General features: G+C 29.6%; 1 protein-coding gene across 2 annotated transcripts in view; it reads right to left on the bottom strand.

Annotated features, from left to right (window-relative positions):
* Positions 1-2,363: 2,363 nt before the first annotated feature.
* The window catches only part of LOC111679874 (synaptic vesicle glycoprotein 2A-like), an 11,344-nt gene continuing 694 nt past the window's right edge, over positions 2,364-13,013 (bottom strand). Inside the window, exons 1-8 of one of the 2 annotated variants that reach the window (XM_046946466.1) lie at positions 10,270-10,501; positions 4,466-4,567; positions 4,001-4,325; positions 3,574-3,934; positions 3,201-3,509; positions 3,004-3,133; positions 2,775-2,931; positions 2,364-2,700 (exon numbers count right to left, since the gene is read on the bottom strand). In XM_046946466.1, the coding sequence (XP_046802422.1) occupies positions 2,493-2,700; positions 2,775-2,931; positions 3,004-3,133; positions 3,201-3,509; positions 3,574-3,934; positions 4,001-4,325; positions 4,466-4,567; positions 10,270-10,318 (1,641 nt within the window). In that variant the 5' untranslated portion in view covers positions 10,319-10,501 and the 3' untranslated portion in view covers positions 2,364-2,492. Of the gene's footprint in view, positions 2,701-2,774; positions 2,932-3,003; positions 3,134-3,200; positions 3,510-3,573; positions 3,935-4,000; positions 4,326-4,465; positions 4,568-10,269; positions 10,502-13,013 lie in introns of those variants that run through there. The other variant, XM_023441475.2, reaches the window with a different exon arrangement.

The following is a 13,013-nucleotide window of genomic DNA, read 5'->3' as shown; positions in this document are numbered from 1 at the left end:
ATGCATTGTCCGCCACGGAGGCCAAGATACCCACGCCCGTAGTATTTTGCTCACGACACGCGACTCGCGAGTAGATCAACAGTTGCCACCTGTACTGGGTTTATTAGGCCTTAAAATATACCGATCGATTCAGAATCATTTTTTGAGTCGATTAAGACATGTCCGTCCGTCTGTCTTGTGCGCAAGGTACAGGCCGCAATTTTCAAGATAATTTGATGAAATTTGGACCAAGCATGTTTTTTGGCACAGGGACGATACCTATTGAAAATGGTTGAAATCGGTCCATTATTTCACCTAGCCCCCATACAACCGTACCTCTCGATTTGAATGGCACAAATAAGCCTTATATAAGTATAAATGACACTGTAAATTTTCGTAAGGATCGGCCCTTATTTGACCCTATACAAACCCCTTTCAAAAAATGTCTTAAACGTCTAAAATTGACTTGTAACCATTTGTATCGCAATAAAACTCAACAAAACTGACGTCTAGATAGTAAATCCACTCCCCTGACAAAATCTAGAATGTCGCTTATACTACACCTAGCTATATCTCCTCTGATTCTGTGCACCAGGACAGTTGCACAAAATATGTTCTACTGTCTTTAGTTTCTCTTCGTCTCACACAACCTACAAAACTCATATGTGTTAAAGACCCAAATTACCCAAAGAGGCTGCTATCGCGCAGTGACCGGTTATCAATCCTACAAGAATTCGAAAACTCTTTCTGCTTAACCCTTATGGTAAACTGGTTGCTTTGGCATTCAACCTGGTTGAAGGAGTTTATGAATTTATCGGAGATTAACCTGTAGTAGTGGCAGATAGGAGGTTTCACCGAACTCCACTATTAGTGTTCAGATCTTACTCTTGTTTGGCTAGTTAATCTCATTATCCTGTATATTACATTGCCCTGGAAGCCAACACTACTTGATTGTATACATCCCAAATAGCTCACAGGGATGCTAACCCTGCAGCTGTTTACTAATATGGATTGAACTACATGACATTTCAACATAAACTGTCACCTCCAAACCACTTCTTTATCAGTTTCATAGGTCTTACTGAAAATGACTTAGTAGGTTAGTTGGCTCCATCTGACAATTTTGGTAAATTAAAACTATCCTGTATGTCCTGGTTGTTGTTGTAACAGGTTGGCTGTAACTGGATGTTTTTTCTTGGGGAAAAAACTTCCGGCTGATACAGCTGTTGCTGAGTTGATAATCTTTGGTCGTTCCGGAGCGGAGATTCAATTGTCGTGAGAACGTATCTTCTGCTAATGAGTACCGTTTTCAATAGATTCAAACCCAACCCATTTGTTCCTGTTCAGTTCGATTCCATGAACTAACGGACTGTCAGGAAAAATTTCCCTTAATCAGAATCACAACGTCATCTGCTATTTTCCTGCATTTGGATTCGAAGATTTTGAGAATCGGCTTAACCGCTAATACCCAAAGCAGAGGTGAAAGTACTCCTCCTTGTGCTGTACCCCTGAATACCATTATTATCCTCTCCTAGGGTTGAATTGATAACTCTGCTATCAAGCATAGAAACGACTTCTTAATGACCTCTTCTATATTCAAATCGCGGCCAATGCACTCAAAACTTTGAAAAATTAGCTGTGTATACTAAAAAGAAGTATAATGTCACAGTTATATTTGCTTATCTATAAATAAGGGCAGGAAAAAAGGGGTCGATCGAAAGAAGGTCGCTCATATCGTGTCAATGCAAAAAGCCAAAAAAATCAATTGAATCCTTAAAATTTAGGATTGATCGAAAACGAGTTGGGGTCTCACAATTCTGTGTGTAATTTATATCAGTATATGTTATTCCTACTGTTATAAGGTCCGTTAGTATGACTTCAGCAGTTTATTGCTTGTAATACTAAATTTATCTTATTATTTCGGGACTTCTCTATCTTTGACCTTGTTATGTTGGGTGGAGACTTATCAACTTTCTAGAGCAACTATCTTTATCGAACTTCGTTTTGTTATATCTAACGTTCTCTCTAAAAATGTATGAAAATGTTCCAAATCTTAAGATGGGACGAAGATGGGTCAAAAGAAATTTTCGAATAGTAAGTAAGATTTAACTACCAGAATAGTATCGGAATAAGCATCGAACTTTATACTGGACTCTACAGAGATTCTTTGAAAAGTTAATTTGTTGTTGTTGTTGTAACAGTTCGACTATGGCCAATAGTTCTTTTCTATGGAAAAAAATTTCGGTTGATACAGCTGTCGCAGGGTTGACAATCTTTGGCCGAGCTTATGACTCGGGTCGTTCTGTAGCGAAGATCGAATTGTCGTGGGAACGAAAGTTAATTTAAGTACAACTTTCAGTTTAAATAAAATTCTTAAAAAAATCTTAATATTTATTAACTATTTGCTAAAAAATTTATTTTAACTACTTAAAACTAAAAAACATATTTTCACAAAATATCACTAATTAAGTATCATATGGTGTAAAAAAGTAGTGAACTCCCTAATAATATTATTAAGTATCTTGAATGTTTGATTTTTTGGAATTTCGCGACATAACATGATGCGGTAGGAACAAAATTAGAATAGCACAAGACATTAAGGCAAAACAGGAGATATAAAATGTTATCTCACAATAGGTGGCCAAAAGAGCACCCACAATATTTGTGCCCACCACACTGCCAATGCGGCCCATCATTAAAGAGACACACATGGCCATGGCTCTGTAAAGGAGAGAATACAAAAGTAATTTAATAAAAGAAAATGTTAAAAAGTTAATTTGTTTAAGTTTATATACCTTAATTGTGTAGGAAAGATTTCCACAGTGGCTCCGCCCAAAACATTAATACACACGCCCACTAAAAATAATAATACATAAAAAATGGCCGCCACCGAAGTGTAAGGAAGCCAAACGGCCACTAAACCGCAAGAACTAAAGAATACTATGCAAACAACTGGAAATATATATAGAAATAGAAATGGACTTAACAAATTAGTTCTTTATTATAAACGACTTTTTAACTCACATAATATAAGAGTTTTTCCTAAACGATTTATGATTACTCCTATCACAGCAAACGATGAGGCATATAATATTTCCATTAACAGGGAATACATATAGGTGGTGGGTTCTAATTTATCGGGACAATCCATAATCTGTAAAGAAAAAAACTTTACTTAAGTCTTTCAGTCTTCAAAAGATTTCGATAATCTTGCAACTTACTCCCTCAGTCTGATTATCATGTTTGGCATAAACAATATTACATAACTTCTCATTGCCATCGGGATTATTTCTCATGTACTCTCCCATGGCATTAATAATATAGGGGAACCACATATATAGACCATTTGTTATGACATACAACCAAAATTGTGTGGTACACACAATCAAGGTACTACGCAAATATTTCGGACGAAATAGAGGCACAGTTTGATTCCACATATTCAGCAAAAGTTTCAAAAAGAAATTCATGTTTTTATTTTCTATGGTCAAGACCTCATCACAATCCTCCTCGGGTATAATGTGGGTTATCTGTATTAGAATAAAGAAAAGTTATTTAAGGTCCGTTTACCAATTGTTTCTTAATATATTTTACCTTTAATTCCCCTTTGCCTCCATTCACTTTATACATTTTATGTAAGACCTTAATAGCCTTTTCCTCTTCATGGATGGATAATAAAAACTTAGGACTTTCTGGCAAGAAGTACATAGAAACGCCTGCTAAGAAACCGGGCAGACCACAAACAATAACAAATAGACGCCAGGGTTTATAGGTAATGCCCAAAAATTCCAATGGAAAACTCCAGTCTTGATTAATAACCATAAATGAAATGAAAGGCATTAACATAGCACCCAAAGCAAATATAAACGAAGAGATCATCATGGCTCTGGAACGTGTACGATCAATATGAAATTCTCCCAAATAAGCGTAAATCGTGGCCGAAGAACCCGAGACACTGTAAGATAAATTATCAATTAAAAATTTTTGACTTTTAAGAAATATATCTCAATCTCAAACTTACAATATACCATTAACAAATCGTAAAAATAACATTATCCAAAAATTTGTGGCAAAACTCGAAAATAACGTAACCACAAATCCAATTATTAACGTAGGTCTAATAACACGTCTTCGTCCCTTAGTATCGGCCAGAAAACCCCATAAATGTGAACTTATAATCATGCCCACATAACCAATACAACTGAGTAAACCTTTGCGATAATTGGTCAAATGTAAATCACAATGAGCTACCGGCATATAAAATGCCACCGCTGAAGTCTCCAGCAAAACATTGGCCAAGACCACACCCGAAGTTATTATAATAAAATAGTTAATTAAACCAAATTCTAAAAGATAAAACAATAATTTTAATTATCAACCCTTATAAGGATCTGAATCTGTGATATGCCTAAAGATTTTCTAATTTAAACGTGAGACAATGTCAATAAAATTATTAGTATATAAATTTTTATTTAATTTCACTTACTTGTTTTTTCTAATGCCTCAGCGAACGGTATCGCCTCTTCGAAATCTTTTATTTTACCATTTGTTATGTGATTGGGATCTTGAGATTTATTATTTGAAAGTACTAAAATGAGAATAATAATAAAAAATGTTATTGTTGCATGATTACGAACAATGTGAAAGGTAATTAAAGTAATTAATCATACATAAAAAATTACAAAAATTCAAATCCTGAGAAGTCTCCCAAATTTCTCCAAAAACAATTCAAATGATATCTGCTGGAAACTATCATTACAATTAGAAAATTTCTTATTTTTGTTAACTTTTTTATAGACAATTTCCAAAATTTTTATATTTTAATTGAAATTTTTCTATTTAAAAAAATTAAATTTTCGAAATTTTTCACCTTTTTCGGAATACTTTTATAAAAATGTTCAAAATCTTCTACTTTTCTGAAAATGTTTGGAATTTTTCTATTTTTAAAGAAAATTTTCGGAATTTTTACATTTTTATACCCTACACCACTTTAGTGAGAAGGGCATATTGGGTTTGTGCTGATGTTTGCAACGCACAATTATACCCACCTCAAAGTATACCAATCGGCTCAGAATCATTTTCTGAGTCGATTTAGCTATGTCCGTCCATGTAAACCTTATAATCAAACTACAGGCCGCAATTTTGAAGAAAATTGAATGAAATTTGGTATTTGATCTTCTATTGTCCCAGGGACGAATGAAAATGAAAATGTTTAAGATCGGTCCATTAATTCACCTGGCCCCCATACAACTGTACCCCCCAAATAGGGCTTGTAATAGGGCTTCTATTATACCGTAGACGAAGCCTATTGAAAATGATTAATATCGGTCCATTATTTCACCTAGGCTCCATAGAACTGAACCCGCCAAATAGGGTTTTTAAGTTCATAATTATGTTTAATATACTCGTATCTCGACAGAAAACTGCAAAACCAAGTTCTATACTAGTCTTGATGACCCTGATGAACCTAATAAATATAGGGCCTCATTTCACCCTCTAAAAAGCCCCCATCAAAATTTTACTTAAATATCCACAGATTCATTAAACAGTAAATGGCTTTAGTGTAGGGTATTATATGGTCGGCCTCGCCCTACTATAACTTCTTACTTGTTTTCTATTTTTATAGAAAATTTTCGGAATTTTTCCATTTTTATAAAAATTTTTCAATTTTCATAGAAAATTTTCAGAATTTTATTAGAAAATTTTCTGAATTTTTCTATTTTTATGGAATTTTTTTCAATTTTTTTCTATTTTTATGGAATATTTTCAAATTTTTTCTTTTTTTAAAGAAAATTTAAAAAATTTTTTCTATTTTTGTAGAAAATTTTTGGAATTTTTTCGGAATTTTTCTATTTTTATAGAAAGTTTTAAGAATTTTTCTATTTTTATAGAAATTTTTCGGAGTTTTCATAGAAAATTTTCGGAATTTTTCTATTATTATAGAATATTTTCAAATTTTTTAATTTTTTATAGAAAATTTAAAAAAATTTTTCTATTTTTATAGAAAATTTAAAAAATTTTTCTATTTTTATAGAAAATTTTCGGAATTTTACTAATTTTATTAAAAATTATCGAATTTTTTTATTTTATATTTTTAAATTCATTATTAAATTTTCAGAATTTTTCTATTTTTATAAGAAATTTTCGGAAGTTTATAATTTTTATAAGAAATTTTCGAAATGTTTCTATTTTTATAGAAAATTTTCGGAGTTTTTTATTTTTATAATAAATTTTTGGAGTTTTTTAAAAATTTTCAAAAATGTTCTATTTTTACTCAATTTTTGTATAGAAAAATTTTAGAATTTTTTATTTTTATAGAAAATTTTTGTTTTAATTTTAATAAAAATGTTCGAATTTTTTAAATTGAAAATTTTCGAAAATATTTTTTTTAATAAAAATTTTTTATTTTGAGTAAAAATTTTTGGAATTTTTCTATTTTTATAGAAAATTATTGAATTTTTCTCTTTTTACTGAAAATTATTTATTTTTTAAGAAAATTTCTATAGAAAATTGTTTAAATTTTCAAAATTTCAAATTTTGAAAATTGTTTAAATTTTCAAAATTTCAAATTTTTTTTAAAAATTTATTTATTTTATATAAAAATTTTTGGAATGTTTCACTGTATTTTTTTTAGAAAACTATCATTTTCAAATGTTCATATTGATCTCAAAGTTTTATATTTGAGTAATGTGACTAAAGTGATTCCGGCAAAATTTGAGGATTCTATCTGTAATATTTTCTCAGATATACTGATTTAACATTTTCTTAATATGACAGGTGGCATGCCCACTATAGCCATTCCGCCTATTTTGTCCAAAAGAGATTAAAGAGATCTTTCTTCTTATTAAACATTTTAAGAGCAAATATCGTTAACTGATTTATACCACTTTAGCGCTAAATGGCTTTTTAATACATATACATATGTATGTATACAATTCCACTTAAAATTATTTTAATTTGTAAATTATAGCTATCGTTGACAAATTGTTTGTTGTAGCCTACATTATACCAAAAAAAAAAAAATGTTAAACACACCAAAAATACTACGATTTGGGGGTATGTACAAATTTTACAAAATATAGGTATGTAGTTAATATATGTACTAGAAATAACCGAAAATAACCAGTTGTTGCTATGGTTAATTTTATGTTTTGTTTTCATTTTTGTCTTCTCTTCTTTACCAAATATTTTTATTTATTTCTTTATTAGTATCAATTAACAATAAAAAGCGCCTTTGTTTTTGCAAAAACAATAACAAAATAGTACAAACTATAAATTAAAAAAAGTGGAAAAAATCAAAGAAGAAAATCTATTCGAATATTTATTGTTGAGAAGCACTTTTTTTTTTGAGTTGATTGTACGAATATTTTATCAATTTCAAGGCAAGCCAATTTCTTAGCAGCACGTGAGTCTACAAAACCGAAGAGTATTTTGAGATTAGAGAATATTACGGGTAAAATTGAGAATGAGTAGGAAACACTATTCAATTATGGATGGTATTATTAGATAATTATTAGACTTGCATTGCTGTTATATAGGCATTAAATGGATTAATATTAACCCACTGTATTCGAAAAGTATCAATCAAGTTATTTATTATTAAATTTTTAATAATATAATTATAATCATTTCACTTTTAAATTTAATTAAATTTTAACAGGTGTTATTTACTTGTTGTCAAATGACACGCTGAAAATCAAGTTTTTTAAACACATAAAATGAATTGTTCTTCTGAAAAAACCAGTTACAAATTTTTGACAAATACAAATGACTTGTTAATAGATTTGTCATAAGACCATAGACCACAGGTTAGTTAATAGATAAGCGCAAGTTTTAGTCAATAGGCTAGTCCCTAGACTAGTCATCAGATTAGATTAATCCATAGACTAGACATTAGAAATGTCAATGCACACCACTAAAGACTAGTCCATTAACTAGACTAGATTAGTATATACACTATACAACTGGCCTATGGGATATACAATAGACTGGTCCATATACTAGAAATTCAACAAGTTTTTGGACTAAACAATAGATTTGTCCATGAACTGTAGAATAGACATGTCTATGAACTACTCATAGACTAGACAATAGACAAATCGATTAATCATACAATAGACTAGTCCATAGACTAGACAATGGATTAGTCCATAGAATAGTCAATAGATTAGTTTATAGACTATACATTAAACTATTAAGTAGACTAGACTATAGACTCGCCCGGAAATTAGCAATAGACCGAAGTTTAGACTGACAATAGATAGGATCATAGACTTTAAAATAGACTAGACCATAGACTATATAATATACTTGTTCAAAGACTAGGCAGAAGAATAATTAAGTCTAGTTCTTGAATAGGTAATAGACCAATCCGTACTGTAGTCCATAGACTGGAAAATGGAATAGTCCATAGACTACACAATATACTGGTTCATAGACTAGCCTATTGCCAAGTATATGGACTAGATTAGTCCATAAACTATACGTAGACTAGTCAATAAATTATTACCTAAACTGACCATAGAATAGTCCCTAGACTATGCAATACACTGCTTTACTATATAACAGACTAGACTAAGATTAGCCCAAGACCCAGTCCTTAGACAAGTCAATAGATTAGACTATAGGCTGGTTTATAGAGTACGGAATGGACTAGAGCATAAATAAGCCCTTAGACTAGTCCATAGATTAGACAATAGAGAATAGTGCGTAGACTATAAAATATATTAGTCCATAGATTAGTGAATAGAGAATAGTGCGTAGAGAAGAGATACAAGCCATTGTCGTCCAGCCGCCGATTTGAGCCTTCTCGGCGTGTATCTCTGGTGTAGAGTATACAATAGATTAGTCCATATATAAGTCATTGACTTAGTCCGTAGATTAGACAATAGAGTGGACAATAAAACAGTTCATAGATTAGGAAATGACCTATTTAGAAGACTTGGCAACGGATTAGTCAATAGTTTTGTCGGAAAAAGCATTATTATAACATCAGCATAGGTGTCATAAGTTTGGAATAAGTTTACATCATTTACAACCTTTCTTTAATTCAAAAGTGTGGCATTTTAGTCCGCGGATGTACTGTCCGATGTTCAGTACCTCGAAACTCTATCGGTTTCAAAATTACATAAGATTTAAAAAGAAAACACTTCTTGGACCACTATTTTTAGACTTTTATTCTTAGTTTCAAAACTTTTTTCTTTGGAAATACTTTCTTTTGCATAGAAAATTTTCTGCGATCAATTATTTATATAACAGTTATTGTAAAGAAGTTAACGGTTTCTATGTCATTTAAAAAATATTTCGTAAAACTACTTTTTTATTTCGTTCACTTTTTAGAAAATATTATTTATAACAGTTTTTTTTCTTTAAATGAAGTTTAAATTTAAAGAAAACTTTTTCGTATAACAGTTATTTTAATTGTAGCTTATTTGTTTAATAATTTCTTAAACTGTATAACAGTAGAGTTCTATAAATCGACTTTCGAATAATCGAACAATCGACTTTTTGTCAAAAAAAGTCGAAAAGTCGAAGTCGACTATTTTGTTCCAAAAAAGTCAGTTTTCGGAACAAAAGTCAGTCGAAAAATCGACTTTTAATTAAATGAAAAAAGTCGAAAAATCAACTTTTAACTAAATGCAAAAGGTCGAAAAGTCGACTTTTTATAAAATGCAAAAAGTCGACTTTTCATAAAATTCAAAAAGTCGAAAAGTCGACTTTTCGTTTCAACTATAGAACCCTATATAACAGTTTATTCACTTTTACCTCGCTGCAAGGTATTACCAATTCGTTTAGGCTGAACATAATAACACTCTCTTTTTTTAAAGATTCGTTGACAAAATTTTTGAAAATTATCTGCTCAATGTTTATTTATTTATTTCTTTGTTAAAATTTTGCAAATTGCCACAACACATTTATTTATTTTATAGTAAATTAATTTTCATATAAACAATTCAGTAGACAGATGTCTTTATTGTATTGAATGTTGGGTGATATCAATTAAATGGCCATACTTTTGACGTGTGGATAGATTTGTTGTTAAAATTGTTGTTTATAATAATTTATTTTTTTTTTATTAAATAACAAACAATTTGATTTATGGGGGATTTTTTTAAAAAATAATTTTTAACTATTGTATAGAACAGCTAATATTTTTGTTGTAATAAACATTTTTTTTTCAATTATCGAGATTTTAAAAAATTTCTCTTGTAAACAAATAATTTTTTTTACTATTACATATTTCTAAATATTTTTCTTTTTTAATTTAATTTTATTAAAAAAAAAACTTACAATTTTCACTAGCACCATCTTTAATTACATTAAGTTTTAAATTGCTCATATTGTTTGCAGTTAAATATTTAAACTTAATATAAGTTTAAAATAAAACTGATAATTTGTTGTTTAAAAATTTATTTTATTTTTTTCGTCTTTTTAATTAAATTCTTTAAAATTTTATGTAACCACAAAAAAATAATATAATTCTGTTTCTAATTTTAAGTCTTCCGTCTGCTCTTGCTGCTTTTATGAGCGATTTTTATTAACTGAAAGGTTTTTCGATACAAAATCCTATAAATTGTGTGTTCATCATGTTTTAAAACATTTGAAAAAGTGTAAACAGTGAAAAGCAAAAGTGTGGATTACTATTCGCTTTAGGAATTCTAATTGTCGAAATGTTAAGATCTTTTAGACGGGTTTAAAAATGACTTTGTTTACTTTTACAATTCCTTTGTAACTGTAAACAAAGTGTGTTTACATTTGCAAGAGAAATATGAATATTTTACATATTTCAAGTATTACTTTATACCAGTTCCATAATTTATTACTTTTTTCGGTTGTTAATGTGGCAAAACGTTTATTCTTATCAACCACTTGAAATAATTTCGATAGATTCTGTCTAAGTTTATACATATTAGTTGCAAACCTCTTGAATATAATTTATTTTTTAGCTTGCTATCAGCAGGGCGTGAAAAATCGCTAAAACGAACACTATCATTTGGTTTGGCATACGTCATTCTGCTTAATCAATATATTGATCACAATTTTTAGTAATACACCGTTCAAATTATGACTTTTTGTACATTTGTTTGTATCAATTAACTTTTGCTTTACACTGTTTTAAAGAGCACAAAATACTCTTAACATCCCATTCGTTATTTATATACTAACATACCAGACTTGGAAAATTAAAATTTTAAAATAGTACTTATGACTTATAAAAACTAGACTAGACTATAGACCACATTAGACTATAGACTAGACTATAGGCAAGACTATAGACTAGAATATAGGCAAGACTATAGACTAGACTATAGACTAGACTATAAACTAGACTATAGACTAGACTATAGACTAGACTATAGACTAGACTATAGACTAGACTATAGACTAGACTATAGACTAGACTATAGACTAGACTATAGACTAGACTATAGACTAGACTATAGACTAGACTATAGACTAGACTATAGACTAGACTATAGACTAGACTATAGACTAGACTATAGACTAGACTATAGACTAGACTATACCCTAGACTATACTAGACTATAGACTAGACTACAGAGTGGACTATAGACTGGACTACAGAGTGGACTATAGACTAGATTAGATTATGGACTAGACTATAGAATAAATGCTAGACAAGACTATAGACTATACTATAGGATAAACTACGGACTAGACTTTAGACTAGGCTATAGACTTAACTGAAGACTAAATTGTAGACTAAACTATAGACTATACTATGGAATATAGACTAAACTGTAGACTAAACTATAAACTACACTATAGTCTAAACTCTAGACTATTACTATAGACTAGACTATAGACAAAATTATAGGCTAAACTTTAATCTGGACTATAGACTAAACAGTAGACTAGTCTACAGATTAATCATTCTTGCTATGATTACTATCACTATTTTTGTCACAAGTTGTGTAAAAAAAGAAATTGGACCCATTCTTTCCTAATATCATAACTTCGTTATAAAATAACTTTCAGAAAATTTAATTAATGTTTAAAAAATGTGTTTAGTACAAATTTTATATGAATATTTAATTGGTAAATTCGTTCATTGTTATACATACTATATAAACCACTTACGTAATACATGATAATTAGAAGTTACTAACAGCTCTATAATGTCCGGCTAATATTGAATAGGTACTCGTTAAGTGTTTTATTTAATAAATACCAAGCACTTGAACTGAAATTTAATCAATTGGTTACCATTTTATTAAATGATCGATTGATTGCAGAAATTTGAAGTTTTTAATACAAAAAAATACTATTTTTTGTAAATAAATAATTTGTATGATTACTTTATTTACTCAGTGTATTTTCATACCCTTCAGGGGTACCTTATACATGTGTATATAAGTTTGTTGTTCCATTTGTAAATTCTACAATATAAAAACTCGACCATATAAATTGTATATATTTGGAGACCCCAATAAACTTCGTGTATATAACGGAGTAAATGAGAAATTATTCGTTCTTCAAAAGGCACTTTTGCATTTTCTGTAATATTGAAATTGAAACATAAAATTAAGAATGTAGAGGCCTACAAACGTAAAACCCACTTTTTCGTTCTGTAAAAGATACTTTTTTTAATTGTATATAAAATTGAAACTGTCTTTTTATAGACTATAGTGGAAATATGTATATGTGTATATGATTCGGTACAAGACTTTCTTTATGTTCAAATAATCTGCAAATGTCAACGAAAAATCTGTACATGGTGTTTTTATGATCGACAATGCTCTTAGAACAAAATTCATTTTAAATCTTAAGTAGTTTTTGAAGGACCATTAACCCCGAAAACAAATAAAATATTTATTTAGCTACGTATGTATGTAATTAATAAATTATCAATAATTAGTAATCATGATAATAAAATACGAAAAAAGTGAAAGAACTTAGTCTGTAGCAGTGTACACTTAATAAGGTAGCCTCGTCGCTACAACAAATACAACAATACAAAAACAACAGGCGATTTGTTATTGTAGAATAATCCCATCTGTCAAAAAAAGCTG

This window comes from Lucilia cuprina, chromosome 3 (assembly GCF_022045245.1).
Source record: "Lucilia cuprina isolate Lc7/37 chromosome 3, ASM2204524v1, whole genome shotgun sequence".
Lineage (NCBI taxonomy): Eukaryota > Metazoa > Arthropoda > Insecta > Diptera > Calliphoridae > Lucilia > Lucilia cuprina.
This window is presented reverse-complemented; position numbering and strand designations above follow the sequence as displayed.